The sequence below is a fragment of the Saimiri boliviensis genome, chromosome 18 (genome assembly GCF_048565385.1).
Source record: "Saimiri boliviensis isolate mSaiBol1 chromosome 18, mSaiBol1.pri, whole genome shotgun sequence".
Classification (NCBI taxonomy): Eukaryota; Metazoa; Chordata; class Mammalia; order Primates; family Cebidae; genus Saimiri; species Saimiri boliviensis.
In genome coordinates this window covers 18,764,479-18,792,392 of record NC_133466.1, presented here as the reverse complement: position 1 = coordinate 18,792,392, position 27,914 = coordinate 18,764,479, and the positions used below count along the sequence as shown (strand labels likewise).

General features: G+C 41.2%; 3 protein-coding genes across 9 annotated transcripts in view; 2 read left to right on the top strand and 1 right to left on the bottom strand.

The window, feature by feature from the left end:
- JAM2 (junctional adhesion molecule 2) overlaps nt 1–3,241 on the top strand; it is a 69,829-nt gene extending 66,588 nt beyond the window's left edge. For both annotated transcript variants that reach the window (XR_012514897.1, XM_003934332.4), the window contains exon 10: nt 685–3,241. Coding sequence is in view for 1 of the 2 variants with exons in the window: in XM_003934332.4 (XP_003934381.1) it covers nt 685–717 (33 nt within the window). In the remaining variant the exon portion in view is untranslated. The remainder of the gene's footprint in view (nt 1–684) is intronic.
- A 6,717-nt stretch (nt 3,242–9,958) lies between these two features.
- Nucleotides 9,959–20,563, bottom strand: ATP5PF (ATP synthase peripheral stalk subunit F6). 3 transcript variants are annotated; one of them, XM_010344894.3, is made up of 4 exons: nt 20,474–20,563; nt 15,152–15,330; nt 10,690–10,814; nt 9,959–10,136 (listed from the first exon to the last, which is right to left on the bottom strand). In XM_010344894.3, the coding sequence occupies exons 2-4, from the start codon at nt 15,313–15,315 to the stop codon at nt 10,099–10,101; spliced, it is 327 nt and encodes a 108-aa protein (XP_010343196.1). In that variant the 5' UTR covers nt 15,316–15,330; nt 20,474–20,563; the 3' UTR covers nt 9,959–10,098. The 3 variants fall into 3 exon arrangements, with proteins under 3 accessions (XP_010343196.1, XP_010343195.1, XP_010343197.1); XM_010344893.3 differs by lacking the exon at nt 20,474–20,563 and adding an exon at nt 20,338–20,436; XM_010344895.3 differs by lacking the exon at nt 20,474–20,563 and adding an exon at nt 20,360–20,425.
- The window catches only part of GABPA (GA binding protein transcription factor subunit alpha), a 36,292-nt gene continuing 28,843 nt past the window's right edge, over nt 20,466–27,914 (top strand). The window contains exon 1 of one of the 4 annotated variants that reach the window (XM_003934335.2): nt 20,466–20,555. The gene's annotated coding sequence lies outside the window, so the exon portion shown is untranslated. Of the gene's footprint in view, nt 20,556–20,973; nt 21,063–21,337; nt 21,556–25,666; nt 26,477–27,914 lie in introns of those variants that run through there. The other 3 variants (XM_003934334.3, XM_010344891.2, XM_074389437.1) reach the window with 3 other exon arrangements.

The window sequence follows — 27,914 nt, the reverse complement described above, 5'->3', positions numbered from 1 at the left end:
TGTTTCAGAAACTACTACAAAAGCCACCTTATTTTATGGTTTACTACACTGAAAGCATAGTGACATTTAATTAGGGGACAAGAAACTTCGTTCCTACAATTTTTATTCCTACAATGTATGGAACGTCTTTGTTCCTTAAATTTAGAGGAAGTAATCTTAGAGTGTGGAACTGAATACTCCCATCCCTCCAAACAGTATAAAGCACTTTGAGGCTAAACTGAATCAACAAAAGCCATTCGTTTTTTTTTTCTTTGTCTTCCTCTCAGTTGCCCTTGTCAGCTAAGAGCTAGAGTCCCCTCCAGTTCTCTTGTGCCCTACCACAGGGTTTCTCATCCTCAGCACTACTGACACTTTGGGCCATGACATTCTTTGGTGTAAGGTGCTGTTCTGTACATCATAGGCATCCTATGATGCCTGGCCTCCAACACTGGATGCCGGGAGCATCCTCCTAACAGGATTTCTCTGGCTCTGCCTTCCAGTCCTACCTCTTTACTCTCTGAGCCAAGCTTCAGAGTACCTTGTCTGCTAGGAGTTAGTTCATTAGTTCCCTATGAAACAGGTTGAATTAAATATATACTGGTTTGTACCTATAAAGTTTTTATAATATAGCTTGATATTCTGAAGATTGTGTTTCTTTAAATATGAATTAATATATTTATACTTGGTTTTTCTTTCTTTTCCTAGGATTTCAAGCACACAAAATCCTTTATAATTTAGACTCCACTTTTGAGATACACCAAAACCATGGTTGTTACACAAGTTATTAAACTATTATAAAACTCTTGCTTTGTCTGACATTTGCAAAGAGGTACATGAGGAAGTGAAATTGGTATTTCATTATAATTTTTATGACTAGTAACTCACCTGAACTTGTTTTAAACAAATAGTTCTGTCCACACCTAAAATACGGTCTGGAATCTTGTATCTGGACTAAGTTAAAAGAATCAAAATACTTCGTAATATTCTGGGCTTCAGGTAATGTTAACTATATCCTAACTTCTAGAGAACGTCACTAAAATGTAACATACTGATGGTGAAGTTAATCCACAGATCATGAAAATATAAATCAGACTCTGCAGGAGAGTCTGATTTAGGGGGCCCAATAAATCTCTGACAGATGCAAAAGGAACCTCTGGTCTCATTTCTGCCAGAATCCTCTTCTCTCCCCCAATATCATTTTTATTTAGTATCATCATTATTCCGATGCTCATTCATCACTAACATGTCCACAGAAGAGAGGGAGTGGAATGGGTCTTAGGCCTAAGATTCGCACTTTGTGTTTACTTTCATTGCTGAGAACTAAAAGCAACATCAAAAGAAATCTCAAATGGCTGGAGCTCACAGGTGTGCACCATAGGATTTGCCTGGTGTGTGTCACTGATTTCTTCATTAATTCTGATGGTCAAACACAAACCCAAGTGGCTTATTTCACCCCAGTGCTGCTTGCCACTGCTTCCTTCTCCTAAGATTCCTTTGAAGAGGATCAGTGACCTTGGCAATAGAACTCTCCACTGAAGCCTACACTAGTTTGGAAGTACCTTTCCCTGCATGAGTGGTGACTTCACATCTTTCTGTCTCTAAAAATTGTGCAGTGAAATTCCGGGCCAAGTCCCTTGCTCAGGGGTTGCCAATTCTGCTTTTGGACAAGGAGGAATGTGGAGGGAAGAAATGATTGTCTACAAGGAAAATGAGATGAAAAAGCTCAGTGACTCCGTGCATCTGGCACCCATCTTGATACATAGTGGGCACACAAGAAATGGCTCAAATGAAAAGTGGGGCTAATGTGGGTTTCTCAACTGCTTAACCGCAGAAGCCTCCAGCTACTATTACAATGTAAAAACGCCAATGATCCATTTATCACAGCAATTAGGCTATGTTAAAAATACTGCATTGATACTGAAAACAAAATATGGCCAGGGCATGTCCTGTTCTGAGGAAACCTGGATAAAAACATCACTTGCTACCTTTGACAACTGTGAACATGGTTAACCTTCTTTCAAGAGTTCATTCTTTCTACCCAATCGGCAAAGCAAATCCCCAGGATTCACCTAACAAATGGATTAAGCACCTAAGAAACAGATTAGGCACTGAATGCCTAGCATGTGCCTGGACATCAGGCCACTGGGAAGATGTCTCTGACTCTAATGCCCTTTGACTTGTCTGTGACATTCTATGTCTGTCACCAGATCCCTTCCTGGAGGTTGGCCTTTTGTAACATGGCTCTGCCCTCAGAATCAAATTGTCACAAGTCAGGGAGTGGCAAACATTTTCTGTACAGAGAGAGAAAGTAGATATTTTAAGTTATAAGGTCTCTGTTAACAACTACTTGACTCTGCCATTGTAGCACAAAGGCAGCCATAGACAAAATAAGCAATTGATCATGTCTGTGTTCCAATAAAACCTTATTTTCAAAAACAGCAGGCACAGACAAGATTTGGCCCACAGGCATAGATTCACAACTCGTCGTGATGAAGGACAGAAAAAAAAAAACACCTGTCTATAAGCTTTTGTAAGAAATCAGGCTAAATGGTACCTACGTTTTAGTTGGAAGATTTCTTTGGTTTGAGGAATCCTTTCCTCTTTCATTGGCATGCCAAGAGGATAGACGACTCTGAAAGACATCTCCAGACATATCTGTCATCACACAAGATCAACTTCTTCCGGTTTAAATGACACAAATCCATATTGTGGGGGGAAAATATGTAGTGCCTTAGCTTCACTAACAGCTGAAAAACGTATTTCTAAGACCTCAAAGGCTAGAGGATTCATTTTATGCAGTATGAACATCTAACACTCTCTTTGTGTCAAATATATACTGTACCTTAACTTAAACTATTGTAATAGCTAGGTTAAAAAGTCCTTGTATAAAGAATGCTTTCTCCCACACAAAGGGCACAGTATTGAGCACTAATTTCCTAATATAAAGTATATACACCTATATCTCTCTCTATATATATATATCTGTGGGTCACTGGTGTCCAGACTTGTATTTCCATTTGCATTTACTTGAGAAACTTGAATACTAACAATTGGTAAAATCCCATTGTAATTCTTAGAGTATTTTGACTTTTATTTTCCTGCAGTGAATTGTGTTGTATAAAGATTAGGGTTTTAGAATCTTTATTAGCAAGCTTTATTTTGTTTACATTATTATTGTTGCTATTGTAACTAGATTTAATTTCTTTTTAGTTGGGGGTTTGACCTAAATAAATCTGGACTGATTGATTGTTTTTCAATACAACTTTGCAAAGAGCTTCCTTCATCCACAGGTGGGTTTGTTTGATTAAAGTCTATCCTGATAAAGATAGCTGAACTTGTTAAACTTTTTAGCCCCATATAACAGTGCAGGAAAGAGTCACCCACCTATTGTTATTCAAAAAACCCAGGAAACTACATCCTCTTCTTACCTTCTGTAGCTACAAGGCTAGCTGCTCATTAGCTGCTTAAAATTAGAATCTCATCATCTCTGTTTGGATGGCTGCCAACTTCTCAAATGCTGAGCAAAATGCTCTGAAAATAAAAAGGAAAAACTATTTATTGAACACTTTATATATGTCAGCGGTGGGGATGGATGGGGTGAGGATGTATAAAATCTCATTCATCTCAACAATGCTATAAAGTGGGTAAGGTCATCAATTTGCAGATGAGGCAACAGACTGAGTTAATGACTTGCCTAGTTCATGGAGCTGAGGAGTGAGGAATCAGGATCTGTGAGGACCCAGATCAGTCTGATCCAGGATGTTTCATTCACCATGTTTTTCTCTACCCCTAGAATTACTTCCTTTTAAACTCTCTGTTGCTGTTGTTGAGATGGAGTTTTGCTCTGTCACCAAGGTTGGAGTGCAGTGGCACGATCACAGCTCACAGCTAATTGTTACTTTATTGTATTTTATTTCTATAGAGCAGCGTCTTGCTATGGTGCCAGGCTAGTCTCAAAGTCCTGGGCTCAAACACTCCTCCCTTTTTGGCCTTGGAAACATGCTGGGCATGAGCCCACTCCTTTTAAATACTTGTGTTCTGCTGTCACATGTTCCCTTCATCCTCAGTTATCTCTGGTCACTACATGGCCTTCCTAGTCTCACAGCCAGGCAAAATATCTTTTTGTCATGCCTTCCCCCCAACCTGGTCTAAATATCACAGTGGACCATTTCATTATCATCCACTCTCCTCTCACTCTCCAAAGATGCCCAAATCTCTAATATTATCTTGGAAAATATTGAGGCTAACAAGGATGAATGCATTTAAATCCTATGACTACCACTGCTCCTTCCTACCTCTAAAACTCTCCATCTTTAACCTACCATTTATTCATTGACGACATCATTCACTGTCTTGATTCTTTAATCACTACTTTTATTCTTTTATCTCAGGCTTTACTACTATCTCAACTTTTGTCTCCTGGGAACTTCCACCCTCAAGTACCTCTCAGTTAGTTTCGAACTCTCCCGTTCCAAAGGCTCCTTTCCCCTCCAAATCTCTTCTTCCCCCCATCCCATCTGTCAGTTGGCCCCATTTCTCTCAAACAATGTCAACTCCCTTCTCCTTTCCCCTGGCTAACAGGTTTTCTCTCTTCCTTTACCTAGTCTATCACAACATCTAAATTCCTCAGCCTGGAATTCAAGGTTTCCCACGAACATATCCCATCATATTGTCATAGCCTACCTGTTCAGCTACATGTTCTACTAATTTCTTTGGTTGCCTTATGCACCCATCAAACTGATCCATGGTCATTTTATCTTAACCCATTTCCCCTTCTCTTCTATACATAGATTTACAATACCCCATCCACCTGGAATGCTAATTCTCGTAACCACAAGTCTTGTATTCTATCTACCCTTTAAGAGACAGGTCAAATTCTACCCCCTCTAGGACAGCCTTCTCTCATTTCCCCTGCTGAAAAAGGCTTCTTCGCTGCATTTACATAACACTTGATTTACTTACTGGTTTCTATCTCATAATAGGGATGAATATATCTGACACTCCTACCAATCTGGAAGCATTTTCAGGAAAAAACCATGTTTTACACAACTTTATAAACCCCAAAGAATTTAACAGCATCTAACATGTAGTTGGTATTTAATAAGTGATTAATTTTTAAAAACCAAAACAACACTTGTGAAAGAGCAAATTATAAAATTTCCCCATAAATTTAGTTAGAATATTAATAAGCAATTATATTCTGAAATATGTAATATGTTATCTAATATGTGAAGTTACAAAACTGTTCCATGAATGAAGGCTGGATGGAAACTATTTTTCTCATACCATAGTCTTTCAGCAATTAGACATGAACTTCCACGCAGTTCTTAGGAAGTTCTTCAAATATTTTTCCAATTTTAAAATTTTAAAATTTAATTTTCCATCTTTTGTTTTCGGAACATTTTAGTGTTAACTGGTTAAGAAACTCAAGGTAAACTAAAAGCTTTCATTTGTGATACTTTCTATATTTGTTTACCTTTCAATATATGCCAAGTGTTTACTTGACCAGGTATGAAAAAATGTACTAATTAAGACAAACTCGAGTGTAAAATGCCTTTTTACTTTCTATCAAGAAAATGCTCTCAAAACAAGTGAACAGTGTGTGTCAACAAAGGACCTGTTTAACTTGAGATCGAAGGCAGGCTGTTTCAAAGCTCCATCTCACAATCTCTTTAAACTTTAAGTGTGCTATTTATAAAACTTCTTAAAGATGGTATAAAAATAGAGATTTATCAAGAGAGCTATAGCTGGATTCCTAAAGTTGCTTATGCCCTTTTTTTTTTTTTTTTTTTTTTTTTGAGATGGAATCTCAGTCTGTCACCCAGGCTAGAGTGTAGTGGCACGATCTCAGCTCACTGCAACCTTCTGGGTTCATGTGATTCTCATGCCTCAGCATCCTGAGTAGGTGGGATTATAGGTACTGGCCAACATTCCTGGCTAATTTTTGTATTTTTAGTAGAGAAGGTGTTTTACCATGTTGGCCAGCCCAGTCTTAAACTCCTGACCTCAGTGATTCATCTACCTCAGCCTCCCAAAGTGCTGGGATTACAGGCATGAGCCACTGTGCCCAGCCAACTTCTTAATTTTTCATTCTCAAACTTGCTTTCCAAATATTTACTATTGAATTTAACTGTTGAGTTGAAGCTACTGTAGGTTAACAAACATTTTTTTCTAAATTTTAGGACAACATATATCCAAAGAGAATGAATAAAATTTTATAAAGATGATATATTCATGTAACAGGACATTAATTGGGACTTCCTCTGTTGCCCAAAGACTAAAAACAAGTATCCACTTTCTAGAGAAAATGAAGGCTAGACACAGTGGCTCACAGCTGTAATCCAAGCACTTTGGGAGGTTGAGATGGGAGAATCATTTCAATCTAGAAGTTCAAGAACAGCGTGGACAACAGAGTAAGACTATCTCTACTAAAACTGAAAAACTAGCTGGTATAGTCCCAGCTACTAGGGAGGCTGACACAGGAGAATCACTTGAGCCCCGGAGGTTGATGCTGCAGTGAGCTGTGATCATACCATGGCAACTCCAGCCTGAGCAGAAGAGTGAGACGTTGTCTCAAAAAAAGAAAAAAAAAAGAAAAAATGAGAAATACACTGGGTATAAATACCCCTTCACTGTTCACAAAGAGACAGCTTCCCTGAAATAATTTCTCCAGTCCACTACTCCTCTTTACCCTTTACCTCATCACACAGTCCACATAAGCTGAAGTGTGTATGTATGGATTTGGGATGGGAAAGAATGAGAGGACAGAAAGAGACAGAATGAATTGTCTAAATTGTGTGACAGAGAATGCGTTTTCCAAAGTCATGAGAATCATTCCCCAGCTTACCCCCAAGGGAAGTAAAGAGAATGTTTAAGAGAATCACTTGTAAATGAAAGCACCTGCCAAGGAAATAGGAGCTATTTGAGCAAGTGGAAAGGGAGCTGGAAAAAAAATATCAAGACGGGGAAGGCCAGACATGGTGATGTGTGCCTGTAGCCCCAGCTACTCTGAAGGCTACACTGGGGGGACTGCTGAAGCTCAGGAGTTCAAGGCTGCAGTGAGCTATGATCAAGCCACTGCCTGGGCAACAGGGCAAAATCCCATCTCTTTAAAAAAAGGAGAGCAAGTTAAGGGAGGATGGTGAAACACCTGTTTTCCCAAGATTTATTAGGTCAGGGACGAGTGTTCCGTGGGTCCAGTAGGCATCACTGAAGTGGCCTTGAACTTTCTTGCCAGTGTCTTACCAGAGCAAACATCGGAAACAGTGTGTATTTAACCATTCCAGTGGAAGCTAAGGGGAATTTGGAAGGGAGTTGGAGTGAACCTGCTATTTAGGGGAATGGAATCTGTATGACTGGGAAGACCTCCTCAGCCACAGGGCCCCCCAAGAACTCATACATGCACTTTACGAGAGAGCTAGCATTGGGAAGGCTGCAACTACCCCAGGAGCAGCAATAATCAGAGAAACAGTAACAGCCAAAAACAAACAAAAATGCTTACACTAAATGTTAAATAAGTAAAAATTGCCTAGCCTTCTTGGATTACTATTAAAGGTAGTGCTGTGTAAGTAACAGACACGTGTCCCTTTCTAGTTCTCCTTACCTCTCCTCAACTCAAATTTCCTCTTCGTATAAGGACACCAGTCAGATAGGATTAAGACCTACTCTAAAGGTCTCATTTTAACTTAAAGTCCTTATTATGAGGTAGTGGGGGTTGGGCTTCAATTAATTCAAAGTATGCACTTTGGGAAAACACAATTCAGTCCATAACATCAGACGAGGGGGAAAATAACCATTTAAAACAACCAGCAGCCTGAGGTCATTTGTCATAACCACATAAGGTGGTTCTGAATGGTTACGTGTGGGACAAGGAATGACCTGGCAGGCTGAAGTCCTGCACAAAGGCCAGAGTTTGCAGAGTTGGAGCAGCCTAGCCAACAAGAGGATGGGGTTCTGAGGAATACAAAGCCTTGGTTAAGATCCATGACTCACAGCACCATGAGAGGTTCAGCTGGAAAACAGGGAGTGCTTGCCTGACCAAAATTTAAACGTAAATGCACAGCCCTGTAATATAGGGCACCAGAATAGGATGCTTCTTACAGTCAAACAGAACCCTGTTTCAATAATGAACAATACTGGGATATCCAAGCAAATTCCACAGTGGTGAGACAAGAAAAAAATGTGTTAGGAGATAAATACATGTAAGCTGATAAAAGGTAAAATTCAATTAAACTTTGAAGAGGGAGGTAAAGAGACAGGGAGATGAAGTATATGCAGAAAGGGTCAGTTTGTTCTCTAATGACTGGCAGTTCCAGCTGACACAGACAGCTCCGCAGTCACAGGTGGGTGGAGGAGAACTGTTTGCAGGGAGGTCAGAGGAAGACCCTGGGCCAACTCTGACTTCCTTGATTACCTTTAGATAGTGCCATAATTAAACACCAAATTCTCTGTTCCAAAGCCTGCAATTATTTAAATAGAAGTAGTTCAACTGCTCTGTCACTGCTTAGCCACAGTTGAAGAAAAGTGGGCTGTTTCTTCCTACTGTACTGCTCTCCCCAATTGCTTCTCTCCACATCTTATTAATCATTATCTATGTCATTAGGAAATATTTGTAGATCTTTCAAAAAGGTATTCCCTAGCAGGTTCTACCTTCAGCTACAGCATGCCATAATAAAAATTTATTCCCTTTGGGCCAGGCGCAGTGGCTCATGCCTATAATCCCAGCACTTTAGGAGGCTGATGCAGGCGGATCACCTGAGGTCAGGAGTTCAAGACCAGCCTGGCCAACATGGTGAAAACCCATCTCTACTAAGAATACAAAAAACTGGCCAGGCATGGTGCCCACCTGTAGTTCCAGATACTTGGGAGGCTGAGGCAGGAGAACTGTTTGAATCTGGGAGGCAGAGGTTGCAGTGAACCAAGATCATGCCACTGCACTCCAGCCTGGGCGATGAGAGCGAAACTCTGTCTCAAAAAAAAAAAAAAATCTATTCCCTTCAAGTGAGCTAAATCTCATAAAGAACACTGTTCATTTCACACATTTAAAGAAAATCTTAAAGATTTATTAAAGACCCATATTTATTTATTTATTTTTTATTTTTTATTTTTTTTGAGACGGAGTTTCGCTCTTGTTACCCAGGCTGGAGTGCAATGGCACGATCTCGGCTCACCGCAACCTCCGCCTCCTGGGCTCAGGCAATTCTCCTGCCTCAGCCTCCTGAGTAGCTGGGATTACAGGCACGCGCCACCACGCCCAGCTAATTTTTTGTATTTTTAGTAGAGACGGGGTTTCACCATGTTGACCAGGATGGTCTCGATCTCTCGACCTCGTGATCCACCCGCCTCGGCCTCCCAAAGTGCTGGGATTACAGGCTTGAGCCACCGCGCCTGGCAAGACCCATATTTATTAACACGTATCAGAGATATTGTCAAATATTAAAAAGACATGGCTGTTTTTCCTTTAAAATTTACTTTTTTGTGAGCCTGTTGGATTTTGACCTTTTTAAAAAAATTTGTTATAGTTATAGTTACTAAAATTTTGACCATGTCTGATATGCCAGTTATCCATACAGTATCTGCTAGAACTCTCACTAGGACAAAATACCACCACAGAGTTTACTCTTTTAATTTATAGAATCCCCTTCTTTCCTACCTTTTCCTCATCAATCTGAACAGAACTGTAACAGACTCTGTGATCTGCAAGCAAAGAAGAGGGACCTGGGTTACTGGGAAAAAATTATTTAACATTTGAGGAGAGTAAAGTTAAAACACAATAGATGTTCCAGGACATATAAAAAATTACACTCAGATTTCTGAGAAAGCTATGACAAAGAATCTATAAACCATTTCTTCATGTTCTAAAAGAAGGGTAACACCCCTCCACAACAAGCAGGGTTACGGGCAAGGTCTCCATCTGCTTTATCACACCAGGATCTAAAAACAACCCTAACAAACAGAACTCAATACATGAAGAACGCACTCAACATCACCAAACAATTTATTTGGACTCAGAATTAAAAGGACATTTGACAGTTGTGAAATGTATGTTTATTCTGAAACTTCTAACTAGTTGTATAACTAACCCATGACAAATTACCAGATTAATTTTACTTTATTTCTTCAGGCCGAGGGTTTATCTATGACTTCAAATTTGGGATCTAAGAGGGAAAAAAAAAAAAAAAAAAAAAAAAAAGGTTCAGGCTTAGCCATACTGTAATAAAGTGGATTATGTAGAATGCTCAAGATTTAATTCATCAATTTTCTGATTTATTTAGTGAATATCTACTGTTTGTAAACATTTACATAGAAATATAGCTAAACATTTATGCAACACTATGAGCTACACATTCCATTAACTGACTTTGCATATATTATTGTCATTTAACTGCACGTGCAGAAGATACTATAATTCTCCCCAAATATCAGATGAGAAACAGGCGCCAGTTACTCAAGGTTACACAGTTGAAAGTGACTGCCAGGATTCAAGATCAGGCAGTTTGATTTCAGATCCCCACCATTTAATCACTGTTATGTGATCTCCTATACTGCTCCTTTTCTAACGGCAAACATTTAGCTGGCAGCTCAGACACATGTCATAATCCTAATAAATTGACATTTAACACTGTCATTCAATTCTCTAAAAATCCAAGTAAGTGTAAATATTCTTCACTTATCCTCCACAAAAATGAATCTGTGATTTACAGGACTTACCTTCAAATTTGAAGGTGGGGAAGGTATTCATGTCTCCTTTACCAAACATTTGCTTGAGCTTAAAAAGCTCCCTCTCCAGATCTTGCTGATACTCTGGACCAGTATCAACAGGTCCTCCAGCTGTCCTGTTAAATAAATGAGCAAATAAAAATTAATGCTATACACTAGCTTACAAAAACAAGATTACTCTTCACCATCACTTTCAATAGACCTTTTTTAAGCATTCATGTATTCAAAAAAAAGACTTCACAAATAAGTATTTCCACTTCAATTTCAATTCCAATTCAAACGTCATTACCATGAGGTTTCACATAAATGAGCTAACCTCAAAGAAATCTCTAACATTCAAGGTTTCTTAGTATCGCAAACACTAAGTCAGATTTCTCGGGGTCTAAGTTGTGATAAGGTGTATGGTTAATTCTATGGTCTCTGGAGTCAAAGACTAATTCTATCTGAGTATAAACCTGAGAGAGGCACAGAGCACTCTAAATCTTAGTTTCTTCAACTAAAAATGAAGGTCCTACCATATAAGGGTGTTAAATGCACAACGTACCTCCAAGCACAATACCTGGCACACAGTGAGTACTCAATTATTATTTACTAATATTGTCCGCTTTAAGTCACCCACCACTAAATGGCTTTTAAAGACCTTAGTAACTTTAAGTCGCTATAACAGGAGTCCTATTAAAAAAGCAAATTATTTCCCACCCTCAGAGATTTTGCAATGTAGAAGAAAAAAATTACATGTTCACAAACATTTATGCTGTAAAGGGGTGATGTGATGAGCTTCAAAGACATGGTTTAACAAAAAGCTATTCAAGTTGAGGAGAGATCACTTTTGCTAAGCTAATCAGGGAAATTCTCATTTTATTTTATTTTATTTTATTTTATTTTATTTTATTTTTTATTTTTGGAGACGGAGTTTCGCTCTCGTTACCCAGGCTGGAGTGCAATGGCGCAATCTCAGCTCACTGCAACCTCCGCCTCCTGGGTTCAGGCAATTCTCCTGCCTCAGCCTCCTGAGTAGCTGGGATTACAGGCACGCGCCACCGCGCCCAGCTAATTTTTTGTATTTTTAGTAGAGACGGGGTTTCACCATGTTGACCAGGATGGTCTCGATCTCTTGACCTCGTGATCCACCCACCTCAGCCTCCCAAAGTGCTGGGATTACAGGCTTGAGCCACCGCGCCCAGCCCTATTTATTTATTTTTAAGACAGGGTTTCAACATGTTGGTCAGTCTGGTCTTGAACTCCTGACCTCAGGCGATCCACCCGCCTGGCGGAAATTTTCATTTTAAAAAGGTGGCATTTGAGAAATACCAGGCATTTGGGGCCACAGTTTATTTTGAGACCTTCTAAGACTGAAACAGCAAAGACCCATGTGGAGGTGGTAAAGGACTGGCTAAATGTGGGGAATGCTAAGGAATCTAGATGGAAAAAGTAGCAGAACCCAGAGCATGGGAGGCCTGGAATGTTAAGGCTGAGAGTTTCTATTTTATTTCCTAAGTCATAAATCGGCAAATTTAGACTTGCGCATTTTGGGAAAATAAATATAGCATCATGGACCAGCAGCAGGGCCAATTGGGTCTAATTAATTCTTTGAAGAAATTCTTTTATCATAAATATTACTGCCTACCAGCAATAAACAATATTCTAAACATTAAAAATGTACACGTGAAAATTCCTTCAAGGGTAGTAACATTTTCACACATGCCTATGATCAAAGTGTACAGTCTTATGTAAGTTAAAGCACTTGTACAAAAAACACATAGATGGCTCCAATGTAAGAACTTGTTAACAATGTTTCTTGTTAGAGACCCAATTTTCTTTTAGATTAGCACTGTCCAATAGAACATTTTGTCAAGTTAGAAATGCTCTCTGTGCTGTCCATATGGTAGCCACTAGCCATATCTGGTGGCTACTGAGCACTAGAAATATAGCTAACATGAATGAGAAACTGAATTTATACATATGCTTAATTGTAACTAATTAGAATTTGAATAGTCTCACGGATAATGGCACCCAAAATGAATAGTGTGGTTTGAAATAGATCCTTCAACTAGATACTCTAATACTGGTTACTAACGGATGATGGCTATTTTAACTTTAATATGCACTTTTGTGATAAAAAGAGGCTAGAAATCATCTACCTTCTCAACTGAATGTTAAGTCCTGCTGCTTAGTTTATTACTATATCCCTAGGCTCTCACATGGTGGCTGGGACAAAGCAGTCATTCAGAAAACACTTGTTCATTTCACTAGCAAATACTGGGCATGCTAACGTATTGAATCATTTAAGTTTTATAATATCCTATGAAATGGGTTAAGTACTATCATCATCTCGATTTTACATACGAGGAAACTGTCCCACAGAAGTTAAACCTGCCCAAGGTCATAGGGTTAATTAGTGGCAATGCTGGATGCCAGCCCAGGGTCTATCCTCAGAACTCTCTATGTATGTGTTTGCACAAATGAATGAATGACCCACAAACAAGACTCCTTAGATTTAGGGTACACCTAAGAATTAACTTCTTACTAGATAGGCTTTTTAAAGACAGTTAAAATGCAAACGGTGTCAATATTATGATGTAATATCACATCTAGACAGAACACACTCAAAATTCCCTGACGGGTCCTGCACATCTGATTACTTTATAGTATGATTTCTGGCAAATTCTAACTTTCGGCCCTGGTTTTCTCATATATAAAATTTGGGTAACAACGATAGAGTTGCTGTTAGTTTCATTACCATATCTACAAAACACATAGTAACCTACTACATTTTAATTCCTTCACTATCTCTCCTCAGTTGTAGCAATGGTGACACCTTTGTTAAGTTACCTCACCTCAAAAGTCAGTTTTCTTCTATTGTTCCCTCTCTTGTTCCTTTCCAGTTATCAGTGTTTCAATGTCTCGACTCTGTCACTTTTACAACTTTTACAGTACCACTGCTGTAAAGTCAAGGCTCTCATCAACTAATGCTTAGGTTACATACTGCTAACTAATTTTTTGTTATCTTCTCATTTCAATTCTTCTAATACCCGGGTTAAAACTACCCTCCTAATTCAGAGTTACCTTCCATCCCCACAGTCACGTTCAAAAAGCTTTAATTTCTCACAAATGCCTACCACATATCTTAATTGTCCAGCCCACAATCAAGGCCTTCCATAATTCCTCATTCTAACACCATACCATCCTTACGCTCTTCATATACTCTATACTCCAGGGATACAGAATTATACTATTCACCAAATATATTTTGTGCTTTCTAGTTTTCATGCCTTAGTTCACACCATTCTTTCCTCCTAAAAGATACTCTCTTCCTACTCTTATTTATCTGTCCAACCTTCATACACTGGTCTTTAGAATCTAGAGTAAACCTCTGGGTGTATACATCTACTGAAGGCCTACGGGCTTGAGAACCATTTCATGCTACAAGTAAAATCATGTGAGTAAATTCTTCACGTTTTTCTTTTTAAACTGAGAAGATGATCCACAGTTGTCCACAAGATTCTCAAGACGGATAAACACCCAAACACTGCCTTCCAAAAGCCTTCTAAAATGCCTCTGGCTGGAAGGAGTATTCTTTCCTATTAACTTCCCAAGCACTGAACGTTTCCCTATCTTAGCACCTAACTCATTTTACTTTATATTGTATTTATTTGCTTACAAACTTTATATTCCTATGAGACTTTAAGAATATTGTGGAAATGCCCTGTGGCCCACCACAGTTAATAGTAAAATGCTTTACACACGGTAGGCAACTAAATGAAAGAAAATGGAACTGTGAATTGATGCACAACACTCTTAGTAAGATTTGGCCTTTGGACTTGAGGATGGCTACGGTAGTCATTCATCTCCAAAACCACGTGGTTCTACAGCTGTTTTTCTTGGACTTACATTTACATTACGCCATTTCAGAGTCTTTTGACCTTTAATGTATATTCTCAGAGATCTATAACTATGGAAATAACCTTTAAAAAAAAAAGGGCTGTGTTTATACATTTCCCCCAAATTATGATGTCACAGAAAGGCCACTAAATTGAGGGCTAAATATACTTTGATAATATGTTTTTCCTCAATTCATTTTATGATCTTAGGCTAACCAGTATCTAAGAGATGTACTTTTAAAACACTTAGCTGCTAAATGATTTCCAAGACTCTATGTATTTACACGAATTGACTTAGTTTATAATACATGACATTACAGTAAGGATATATTCTAAATGGCAATAGATTCAGTAGATTTACCCTGGTAACTCATAAAGAAAACAGTTTACAACCTGAAAAAAAATCAAGATCTTTATCTTCTTTTCTGAGGGCACCAAGTGAACTTCTCTGTGTCAGAGAGGAGCTCAGTGAAGGTCTGACACTTTCAAATACCGAGTAATTTTTTACTACCATCTTGAAACTTACATAGTTTGAATATTTATATTTATACTGCAGTTGTTTATTCACTTACTGTCGCTTAGATTTGTATTCTCTTATCTTGTCCACAAAGAGTTTCTGTATAGGATCAAGGTCCTTATTAAATGCCACTGCTGTAACACCAATGTTCCTCCGCAAATGGACCGAGACTGCTGACCGAATGACAGAGGAGAACCTGAAGAGTCTCTGAAGAATCATGCTGCTTCTATGTTACTGAAAACAAGCATCAGAAATGTTAATATACTTACTATAAATGACCTCCACATGTATCACGAGAATCTAATTCTACTAATTGTTACAGAATTAAATCACATCAGATCTCAGTCTACACCTGACCACAGTTCCCTTCTCCTCCTTATTTCCCATTGCAAGTTTTTAAAGTCTTAACCAAAAGGCCCTGGGATCTAGGAACTGAGTTAGAAACTCAGGCCTGAAGCTTCATCAAGATTAGGGCAGAAAGCACAAAATATGAGGTGAGGTATGTCTTCTCCCTTGAACTTAGTCTTGAATCACAGAAAACAGTAGAGGTAGACTGTTAGAACACTGTCCTCTCCCAACAGGAAAAGCATACTGTCCCCCAAAGTAATGTACCAGGTTTCCCATGCCTCAGGTAGGCATGATAACCTGAAAGTGTGTATTTCACAGGCCCATAGAGAGAAACTGCTCTGCCTGTTACAACAGGAGTCCAGCCTTTTAAGAATACTGTGACAACTAAATCCAAGTCCAGAAGGATCAGCAAAGAAAAACAGCAACCAATCCAAATAAGCTGTGCATGATGAGGGGAAGATCCGGCAGTCCAGCTTTATCAGTGAAATAAATTAGTGAAGGAGATGGAATTCTAAATTTTAAAAATAAGGACTTAAAGACTTCTAAGTCCCTAGACTTCATTAAGTTAAAATATGTTATTTTCTAATTAAAAAATTTCAGTAGAGGACACTCTCTGTTGAGATTTACTTTAACGATTTAAAGATCAAACACAAAAAACATTCCAAATTACATAGGGGCAAACAGGAATTCCAGAAGAAAAGGAATAAAGAGGGCCAGGCGCGATGGCTCATTCCTAATCCCAGCACTTTGGGAGGCCGAGGCAGGTGGATCACTTGAGGTCAGAGGTTTGAGACCAGTCTGGCCAACATGGTGAAACCCTGTCTCTACTAAAAATACAAAAATGAATCGGGCACGGTAGGGCATGCATGTAATCGCAGCTACTTGGGAGGCTGAGGCAGGAGAATTGCTTGAACCCAGAAAGTGGAGGTTGCAGTGAGCCCAGATCACGCCACTGCACTCCAGCCTGGATGACAGAGCAAGACTCCATCAAGCCTGTAATCCCAGCACTTTGGAAGGCCGAGGCAGGTGGATCATGAGGTCAAGAGATCAAGATCACCCTGGTCAACATGGTGAAACCCCGTCTCTACTAAAAATACAAAAAAATTAGCTGGGCATGGCAGCACGTGTCTGTAATCCCAGCTACTCAGGAGGCTGAGGCAGGAGAATTGCCTCAACCCAGAAGGCGGAGGTTGCAGTGAGCCAAGATCGTGCCACTGCACTCCAGCCTGGGTAACAAGAGTGAAATTCTGTCTCCAAAAAAAAAAAAAAAAAAAAAAAAAAAAACCATGAAAAGGAATAGAGACCATAAAAAATTAGAAGAATCTATTTTTCTCAGATTAAGGCCAAGTCTATAAACTGACAGGGCTTGACAAAAGGCACCACAGTCTGATATAATTTTTTTTTTTTTTTGAGACGTAGTTTCGCTCTTGTTACCCAGGCTGGAGTGCAATGGCGCGATCTCGGCTCACCGCAACCTCCGCCTCCTGGGTTCAGGCAATTCTCCTGCCTCAGCCTCCTGAGTAGCTGGGATTACAGGCACGCGCCACCATGCCCAGCTCATTTTTTTTTTTGTATTTTTAGTAGAAACAGGGTTTCACCATGTTGACCAGGATAGTCTCGATCTCTTGACCTTGTGATCCACCCACCTCGGCCTCCCAAAGTGCTGGGATTACAGGGTTGAGCCACCACGCCCGGCCAGAATTTTTTTTTTGAGACACAGTCTCACTCTGTTGCCCAGGCTGAACACAGCTCACTACAGCCTTAGCCTCTTGACTCAAGCAATCCCTTCATCTTAGCCCCTTAAGCAGACTGGGAGCACAGTTGTGCGCCATCACACCAGGCTAAGTTTTACTTTTATTTTTTTGTAGAGACGAGGTCTTGCCATATTGCCCTGGTTGGTAAAATTTCTGAATCTTTTAAGTGAAAACATGACATGCTAACATACTTCCCATGCTCTCCCCAATATAATACTAGTCTTCATCACATTGACACTGGACTTCTACTAAGTTATAACAGAACTAGTGGAAGTACACGAACTATGTTATTGGGCCTAAAGTAATACAGAAATTAGAAATAAGCATTTAGAGGCCAGGCACGGTGGCTCATGCCTATAATCCCAGCACTCTAGGAGGCTGAGATGGGCGAATCAGTGGGGCCAGGAGTTCGAGATCAGCCTGGTCAACATGGTGAAACCCCCATCTCTACTACAAAAAAAAAAAAAAAAAACAACTAGCCAAAGCATGGTGGTGCACATCTGTTATTCCCAGCTACTTGGGAGGCTGAGGCAGGGGAATCACTTGAACCCGGGAGGTGGAGGTTGCAGTGAGCTGGGATCATACCACTGCACTCTAGCCTGGCCTACAGAGTGAGACCCTGTCTCAAAAAACAAACAAACAACAACAAAAAGAAATTCGAAATAAGCATTTAGAAACTTAAACAATTCAAGAGATAATTTGTTTGCTGAATTTAAAAATAAAACAATTAGAGCTTATGAGCCAGGTGTGGTGGCTCATGCCTGTAATCCCATGACTGTGGGAGGCCAAGGAGAGAGGATTGTTTGAACTCAGGAGTTCAAGACCAGCCTGGGAAACATGGAGAGAACCTATCTCTAAAAAATTAGAGCTTGTATTTTAAGTGACTTCATTTTTTAAAAATTTCATTTCTTTTGTAATTCATTTTTACTGTATTCAAGAGTGTCCACAAAAGTGGGTGGTGGGAATGGCCCTTTACTACTGAGAGTTTGAGAAGCATTAGCTAAGGAACTATAGAGTAGCACAATAGTTCTCAAAATAAGGTTGGGGGTGGGGAAGGAGTTGAGATGTTTCTCTCCAAGGAGACATCTGGCAATGTCTTTAGACATTTTTGGTTGTTCTCACCAAGCTGAGTGCTACTTACTGGCCTATAATGAATATGAAGCCAGGAATGCTGCCAAACACTGTATAATGACAATATTAACAGTCCTCCCAACCCCCAAGAATTGTCTGATCCAAATATCAGTAATGCCAAGGTTGACAAACTCTGGAATGGCATGTAAAAATTATCAAAACAAATCCTACAATGAGCCAGGCACGGTGGCTCATTCCTGGAATCCCAGCACTTTGCGAGGCCAAGGCAGGAGGATGACTTGAGCCCAGAAATTCAAGACCAGCCTGGGCAACATAGTGTGACCCCCATCTCTAACAAACAAACAAAAATATTAGCCAGGTATGGTGGTGGGTGCCTGTAGTCGCAGGTACTTGGGAGCCAGAGGCAGGAGGATCACTTGAGCTTGGGAGGTGGAGGCTCCAGTGAGCTGTGACTACAGCACTGCATTCCAGCCTGGGTTACAGGGTGAAACCCTGAGGGAAGGGAAAGGGGAAGAGGGTCCTACAATGAACACAATCAACAAAATACCCTTCACCTGACAAAATGAAAGCAAACCATTCGTAGAAATTAAAGAATTCATAACATATCACTTTTATACCCCATCAGGGAAAAACACTTAAGAAAAGACTAAGGGCAAATATCAAATGACCTCATAAGGTCATGTACCACTTATTATCATTCCTATGTTTACACATACAGAAACTTGAGGATTAGAAGTATCTAGTCAAAGTTACACAGCAAAACCTAACAAGGCAAATATGTAAAACAAAAAATTGTGCAATTCAATGTCTACTTTCCCTTCTGGCAAACTAAGGACATGCTTAAAACATTCCATAATAAGTTCACCCAACAATAAGCTCAACCCTAGATACTTTCCAAAATCTATATCCTATCCTTGTACCCTAATGGGAATACTCTTCAAGAGTTAGAAGGAAGCGTTCTTATCTCCGCTTTACAAATCTGTCTAAGAAAAGTTAAGCTGCACATATTCATACAGCTAATTTGCTCTAAGTCTGACTGCAGAGATGTTATTCCTGCTACAACATGGGTAAGACCCACTTTCATTGTTTCAATTTATCTGTCATCTAAGTGCCTATCATTGCCAAATCGCATCTCTAATTTTGTTATTCTTCCTGAACCCCAAATCTATACACTGTATTCAACAGTTCTCATCTCCCTTATAAGTCCTACGAACTCATCCAAAAAATTAACACATAATCTCATACCAAAACTTGTTCCTTCTTTAATCCCTTTCATTTTTTTCACTGATTAGTGAATGCGTATTGTCCACTGACACGCAGAAGATAGTCATTACACAAACAGCTGTGGAATACCACCTGCCATAAATTCTCCATTCCAGTACCATCGGTGCCACGAGAGAATATGACAGCGTCTGACATGATCAGAAAGACTGGGGAAGGCAACAATAAGAAAACACTACAGTCCGAGCAGATGTCTTGTCGTGGGCGGGATCAAGGCTGTCCCATTACAGTGACGACTGACAGGCCAAAGGTTCGTAGGTTCGCTGCCTCTTCAGGGCATGTTCTTAAGAACAATCCATAAAGCTGCCTAAGGACGGTGCTACATCATCGTTTTTAGGTGGGATGCAAACTTTCAAGATTATGACTACTCTTTTCCCTCTCGTGGTGCACATTCTGCCTAAGGAGCTTAGACGGCTACGTGCGCCCGGGGCGGGCAGGCCTAGCCGAAAACCTCTCCCGCGCGCCTGACCTTGGGATGCCCCGGCCAGGATGCGGGCCCGAGACCCCCCCAGCCTCCCCGCCTCCCGCGCCGCCCCGATTTGCCCCCAGAGAAGGTATCAGTCTTATTTCTAGGTCTAAGGCAAACTCCAAGGTCTAGAAGCGTAGAGGTCAGCTGTGACCCCGGGCCAGGCCGTGAATGTCCCCAGGACACAGAGCTGCTCTCTCCTTCTAGTAGAGCAAAGGTGAGAGGCAGCCCAGGCCTCGTGAAGAAACCCAGAACTGGAGTCCCAAGAGGCCACGCTGATCTAGCTACCCTCCCAGTCACCTTGCACTCAGTCCCGACTTGCCAAAGCCGCCGCCGCCACCACCACCGTTCTACTTCCGGCCCTGGCTCCGCCCCCACACGCCTACCCGCCATCGCAATGCATTATGGGCCGCCGTTTCAGTCGGTCGATGCTCACCGGACAGGAAGCGTCTCGGAGACAGTCTGCGACCGGACGGCTCTAGGTGAGACAGAAGCCAAACAGGAGGAGGAAGTGGAGGGTAAGTGCTTCCGGGTCCCGTGGCGAAGACTCCGCCATCTTTTCTTCGCCGAATTTGACCCGTTCTCTTTCCCTCCTTGAAACCTTGCTCTGTACGCATGCGCACTTTGTCTAGCCTGTCCCCTAGTTCAGGCTCCCCTCCGACTCAGCGTCCTGTTCCTTAGGGTTATCGAGGTGTATAATGGTGCAGGGAAAGTGAGACTGTGTAAAACAAAGCGGATTGGGGCGTTGTGTTTCCTTGTGCCTCGTGAGCCTCCGTTGCCTCGGGCGTTTGTTTCGCGCACCCTGCTGGGAGTTGTAGTCCTGGACCTGGAGGTGCCTGGGAGGCGGGAGGGGGGTTGGGGCTTCTCAGTGCCGATTCCGCGGGAAGGGCCCTGGGGCCTCACAGTTCTAGTCGCGAGAGCCGAAGGTCTTACCCGGAGAGACGCAGCACGTGGAGCCTGTGCCGCTGCGGTTCTCGGCCGGCTCTGGAGCGCGGGCGGGGGCGACAGGGCCGATTCCGGAGCGGGTGAGTGCGGCCGCCGGGGAGGAGGGGAGCGTGGGCCCGCCCGGGCCGGCCTCGTTCCGGGGCCTTTTCGCCCACAGCGGCCCCCCCGCGGCCGCCTCTGTGTTTTGTTTCCGCTGGTCCCCGGCGCTGTGACTCCCATTTCCGTTCGTGGAGACTTGAAGGAGCGGGTGGGGAGGGGCGGGAGAGGCTGTGCGGGGAGCGAAGGGGAGGGGCGGGGGGCGAGCGGCCGGGAGCTTCGGGGGGCCGCGCGTCCCCGGGCCCCGCGCCGGACGGGCCGCCTGTCACCTCCCCCTCCCGCGTCCCCTCCTCCCGCCCGTCGGCGTCCCGCGGCAGCCTCTGCCTGCTCAGCTGGGATGCGGTCCTGACACCCCCGGGATTTTAAGGGCTAGATGCAGACCCTGTCTGCTCGCGGGACGCAGCGATTCACTCACTTCAAATCCACCGTCTTTCTAGAACGACACAGTGACACCAAAACCGTTTGTCAGTCTTTATGGTATCCATCAGGGTTTGTGTTTTGTTTTTAAGCGAGGACGTAAACCAGGGAAACAGCAGTGGGTTAACGTAGCTTCCCTACTTTTTAAAGTGTTCTGTGTGCGTGTTTGGATTTAGAGACCCCGGTTTGATCGGGTTAGCAGCCGAGAGGACAGTGCCTGGATTCCAAGATGATTAGAAATTTAGAAATAAAATTCACTTCATAAGTCGTTTACACTAATACCAGTAGGTCTTACTCGTGAGAGGAGCAAAGATTTAGCAGGATTCCCTTGAGCGAATTGCAGAACAGGGCGGTGACAGCATTCTTAGGTAGTGTTATCTTAACTTCAGAAGAAACTGCTCAGCTCTTTAGCAACTGCCTAAGGGACTAGCCTCTCTCAGGGTTCCATCCAGGCTTTCCAAGCTTCATATTTAGACATACACTGACGCTGGGTGGACTTAACTCAGTTTTACCTGAATTGTGTATACAAAAACATCTGTCATGACGCACGTATGAAGTAATTAAATTATGAGCTAGATGTTAGGTTGAAGCAAGTCATCGGACCGAGTACTAAATTAAAACGGTTGACTTTAGCCTTCCCTCAACTCTTTATATGTAAAACTCCAAACCTACAGGAAAATTGGGGGAAAAATCATACAGTGAACACCCATATACCCTTCACCTGGGGGTCCCAACTGTTAATCTTTCACTATGTGTGCTTTGTGTTTTTAAATTACATAGATGTATATGCTTTGCTTTTTCTTAACTGCTACCTTTATTTTTGAAAATGAAAATGTCTTTTAATTTCCATCATACTGAAAAGCATTTGATAACGTGGGAAAATGTGCAGTTAATCTTGCAGGTACCCCCACACTCCACTTAGTTTTATAATTACAATATATTGGGGGCCGGGCGCGGCGGCTCAAGCCTGTAATCCCAGCACTTTGGGAGGCCGAGGCGGGTGGATCACGAGGTCAAGAGATCGAGACCATCCTGGGCAACATGGTGAAACCCCGTCTCTACTAAAAATACAAAACATTAGCTGGGCATGGTGGAGCGTGCCTGTAATCCCAGCTACTCAGGAGGCTGAGGCAGGAGAATTGCCTGAACCCAGGAGGCGGAGGTTGCGGTGAGCCGAGATCGTGCCATTGCACTCCAGCCTGGGTAACAAGAGCGAAACTCCGTCTCAAAAAAAAAAAAAAAACAATATACTGGGAAAAATAAGCTCTGTAATTAATGCACTCCAATGAACCCTCAAATAGGTTGACAGTCCTCAAATTTATCTGTAGTTTCAAAAGGAAATGTTAAACCTATCAGTATTTTAAGACATAAGCTGTTCCCAGAATTTTTCGTTAAGTTCAACTTTAGTTTGAATCCCATCTTATGAAACATTCCGATCCCGGTTGGATGGAATCTAGCAGTACCAAAGTGTCAATGAAAGTATATGAAGTTGTTCTAGGCAATTCTGACGGGGGCAGCCTTTAGACGGAGAGACTGCAAGTAATTTTCTCTCAATTTTCCTAAGTATTGACATACAAACCTGGGGAATTGGTTTCAGAAAAAGATAAGACTCACTGAAAAACTCTCATGAAAGATTTGGACTGTTTTTCAAATCTCTGTTTTGCTTCCCTAGACTAAGCCTAGAGAGCCGAGAGAGAAAAAGATCATTTAAGAGACTGGGTAATATTTTTTGAAAGATCATTTAAGAAACTGAGTAATATTTTTTTTTTTCAGCAGAAGGGCATGAGTTTTTGTTTGGTTTGGTTTGGTTTTTTTCTCTTTTTGGCACTTTCTAGGGATTGGTCTATAAATTTTTTGAAAGGCCGTAGGATAAATTTCTTTTTAACAACTTATTTTAGTGTTTATATTAGGGGTGCTGTTTTATAATCTTTAAAAAATTGGGAGTGGACCTCCTTAGAAGTCCTGAAAATAAATGATTTTTTAAGTGCTGTTCTGCTGTAAACCTGATTCTCACTTTTTTCTGTAGACAAGTTTTTTTATATTTTGTGTGGATATTATTTCCTTGTAACCAATACCAAATATGATTTTTCCATGTTTCCTTTCATTAATATTTGTTTAACATAGACACTTGGATTGTCACCAGCTTCCAGCTGTCACCCAGAAAGCTGCCCTGAACATGATCAATCAGTCTTATTAACCAATTTGAGAAATGTTCTGTACTGCTTAGTTAAGGATGAAATTGCTGGGTTATAGATATGATACTTTTCTCCAGAATATGTACGCCTGTGTGTACCCCATCTACAGAGACAAAGGAATCTTTATGTCCCTGCTGACTGCTCTTGTTATTTAAGTTTCTAACATTCTGTGTGTTGTCCCCTACCCCCTGCCACACATACAGTATAAAGTGGTAGTTTCTTGTTTTAAATTGCCCTTTTAAATGATTTGAATTTTGACATTTCTTTGTATCCTGCATTATTTTGGTTTCCCTTTATGTGAATATCCTTTTCCTATGCTTTGCCTACTTTTCTAATTTGTCCCATTTTTTGGGTATTAGAACTATCTTCCGATTCTGTAGCCTATCTGTTGAACATAAATCTTGATTTTTGTATAATCACATCCATCAGTTTTTCTCCTTACCGTTATGTTCTTGGAATTTAAGAAATCCTTTCCTGTCCTGAGACCACAAAAACATCTCCACCATTTTCTTCTGTTAGTTTTATGGTTTCGCCTTTTATGTTTAATCCTTTAAGGCATCTGTATTTCATTTTATATGGTGTGAAATAGTTCTTACTAATTTATTCAACATATATTGGTGGAGTGCACGCTGAGGGTAGTACCGTTCAGAGTACTTTGTATGTATCTGTGAACACATATTCCTGCGCTTGTGAAGCTTACGTTGCCCTTCAGGGTAGATCCCTACTGGGTCACCGCCTGTTTTCTTTAGCACTCAGGGTGAATTCCACAGTTTTACACGTAGCACCAGTTTAGGAATAGGTTTTATTGGAGAAAGGGAAGGCTTACTAGTCCAGCATTAGCAAGAAAAAAAAAAGAGCTTCTTCATTTTTTCATCATCCCCAAAAGAAGCCTGCTGGAGCTTGCGTAGTCAGCTAGATAGGCATGTGAACAGAGCCTGCGCAGTCTGCTCGATACTCATGTTTTCATACCAGTGGACAAATTGACCCTTTCATTGTTTGCCCTTAAAGGACAAGCCTGAGAGCAACCTTAATTATGTGGGAAAAATTAGACCATTTTGAATCAGGCAGTCTAGATTTGGGTGCCAGCTATTTGTCACAAAACCAGCTACCCCATAGTTGAAGATATTGAGAACTGAGGAGAGTTACAGCGCTTTCTGAAGTGGGAAGTGAGACTTAGTTTCTTAATGCTAGTGTAACAAAGTATGCAAATTTAGTGGCTTAAAAACACCACCAGTTTGTTATCTTACAGTTTTGGAAGTCAGAAATGTGAAATAAGTCTCTAGGCTAAAATGAGGTGTTGCCAGTGCTGTTTTTCTAGAGCCTTAGAGGGAGAAGGGAGAATCTGTTCCTTGTCTAGCTTTCAGAAGCTACCTGCATTCCTTAGCTTATAGCTCCTTTCCACCGTCTTCAAAGCCAGTTGCAGCTAACCAGCGAGTCCTCACATTGAATCACTCTGGCTCTCTCTTCCAGTTTCCTCTTTTGCTTTTTTTTTTTTGAGATGGAGTTTCGCTCTTGTTACTCAGGCTGGAGTGCAATGGCGCGATCTCGGCTCACCACAACCTCCACCTCCTGAGTTCAAGCAATTCTCCTACCTCAGCCTCCTGAGTAGCTAGGACTACAGGCGCGCGCCACCATGTCCGGCTAATTTTTGTATTTTTAGTAGAGACGGGGTTTCACCTCGTTGACCAGGATGGTCTCGATCTCTTGACCTCGTGATCCACCCGCTTCGGCCTCCCAGAGTGCTGGGATTATAGGCGTGAGCCACTGCGCCTGGCCTCCTCTTCTGCTTGTAAGGACCTTTGTGGTTTCACTGGATCCACCTGGATAATCTAGAATAATCTCTATGTTTTAAGGTCAGTTAATTAGTAACCTTAGTTCCATCTGCAGCGGTAATCCTCTTCTGCTTGTAAGGACCTTTGTGGTTTCACTGGATCCACCTGGATAATCCAGAATAATCTCTATGTTTTAAGGTCAGTTGATTAGTAACCTTAGTTCCATCTGCAGCGGTAATTCCCCTTTGCTGTATAACTTAATGTAGTCGCAGGTTCTGGGTGGTTATTCTGCCTACTACAAAGAGGTAAGGGATTTAGCCAGAGGTTATCTGGTGGAAGTAGGTTCCAGGGGACTGAACAGTGAGAGCAGAGCCACAAGGCAGAAAGATGTGAGGACAAGCAGGGGAGCCGTGTGGGAGAGGGAGTCACATTGATAGTGGGATTCGGATGCGGATAGATCTAGCAGAGTCTCATGGTCTTTGTGAAGTATTTGGATTTTATTGTGACTGGCAGGCATATCAAAGGAGTGTTATTATCTAGCTTCAGTTTTTAACTTTTTGGAAACCACAGTGCTAGTGAGGATAACTTCAATTTTATTTTTTTTTTAATTTACTTTAAGAGCTAGGATCTCACTTTTGCTTGGGAGGGAGTGCAGTGGCACGATAATCATTCACTGCAGCCTTGAATCCTGGTCTCAAGTGATCTTCCCACTTCAGCCTCCCTAATAGCTAGGACTACAGGTGCATACCACCATGCCTGGCTAATTTTTAAAAATGTTTTTATAGGAGACAGGTTATTTTTATGTTGCCCAGTCTGGTCTTGAACTCCTGGGTTCAAGCAGTCCTCTCTTCTCAGTCTCCCACAGTGTTGGAATTACAAGCATGAGCCACCATATCTGGCCCTAGCTTCAGTTTTAAAAACGATCACACTCTGGCTGTTGTATTGACTGAGAATAGACTGTGGGGACAAAAGTGGACACAGGGACCTCTCTTGGAGACTGTTGCAGTACTCCAGGTAAGGGATGGTGGTGGCTGTTGTACTGGTACATGCAATACAGAGCGTGTATTCCAACAACCATGGTTCATCCCCATTTGGAATGATACCTATTTAGGTTGATACACCAAAGGTGTGACATGGAGCCACAGGTGGTTTAGCCTCACCCCTGAATAGTGTTTGTATGAGATGGGGCTCGAAATAAGATTGCTCTCTGCAAAGCATTTGAAGGCGGTGTCTGATGCTCGATAATTAATGGTTATTATTAATGCAAGTTAATATTTAAAGTCTTCATTTCGTCAAATCTTGTAAGTGGGAGCGCAACTATGTTGTATATGTCAGAATACCAAATTTAGTAGAGTATTCCTTCTAAAGGTATGCCTTTTTTTAGATGTGATAGTAAACTTAGAAAACTACCCAGAAGGTGCTGTGGACTGAAACTGTGTATGGAGTCCAAACACAACCAGTGAGGTAGTTAATAACAGAACCTGGAACTTAACAGTATTAACACCTCAGAAATGACCACAAAGAAATACCTATGTTTATATAGCTTTTGATGCATTACTTAGCATTTTAAAAATTCAAATGTTTTTGTATCCATGGTTTGAAGCAATAGATAAAAATTTTACATGGGACAATTAAAAACTGAAGTAGGGGTTTGTTTAAAATAAAACCACATATGAAAAAAGTCATTAAAAATTTTCTACTGTGTAATTAGGGAAATAATGGTCATATCTATAATTTGTTACTTTGTTTTGCTGTTTTCTAACATGTTCTTGCATTATAAGAGACATCATTTACACCAAATCCTAGCTGATTAATTTGCATATCATTCTATCAGTGTGATACTTTGCAGTAAATTCTGCCACTAAGGTACAACTTTAGCTGAATAAACATAGTTCATCTCCGTTTAAGCTTTAGGTTGGAATCTGTTACTGAGACTGAGTTGCTTTACTATAGTAACATACCCTTCACTTAATTTTGAAGTAACTTATTAATTGTGACTGGGCCCAAAAACATCCCAGTAAACCCAGTAGATTGATGAAGTTGTCATGTCAGGTTAATAAACACCAATTTAAAATATACATATTTTAGAAACGTCATTTGTGTATTTTATTTATTTTATTTTTCAAACAGGGTCTCACTCTGTTGCCCATGCTGGAGTGCAGTGGTGCAATCATGGCTCGCTGCGGTCTTGGCCTCCTGGGCTCAGATGATCCTCCCACTTCAGCCTCCCAAGCATTAATAGCTGGAACTATAGGTGCATGCCACCATGCCCTGCTAATTTTTGTATTTTTAATAGAGACAGGATTTTGCTAAGTTACCCAAGCTGGTCTCAAACTCCTGGGCTCAAGCAGTCAGCCAGCCTTGGCTTCCCAAGGTAGGACTCCCAACTGGACTTGACCTCTACAGTGCTGGGGTTAGAGGCATGAACCACCACGCCCAGCTGATTTTCTTC

What these genes read in the sequence shown, in the direction of transcription:
- ATP5PF (XM_010344894.3), bottom strand. Translation starts at nt 15,315, where the DNA reads ATGATTCTTCAGAGACTCTTCAGGTTCTCCTCTGTCATTCGGTCAGCA. An exon ending in GAATACAAATCTAAGCGACA is followed by an intron (nt 10,815 to 15,151) that starts GTAAGTGAATAA and finishes TTTATTTAACAG; the next exon opens with GACAGCTGGAGGACCTGTTG. An exon ending in CCCCACCTTCAAATTTGAAG is followed by an intron (nt 10,137 to 10,689) that starts GTAAGTCCTGTA and finishes TTTCCCTCTTAG; the next exon opens with ATCCCAAATTTGAAGTCATA.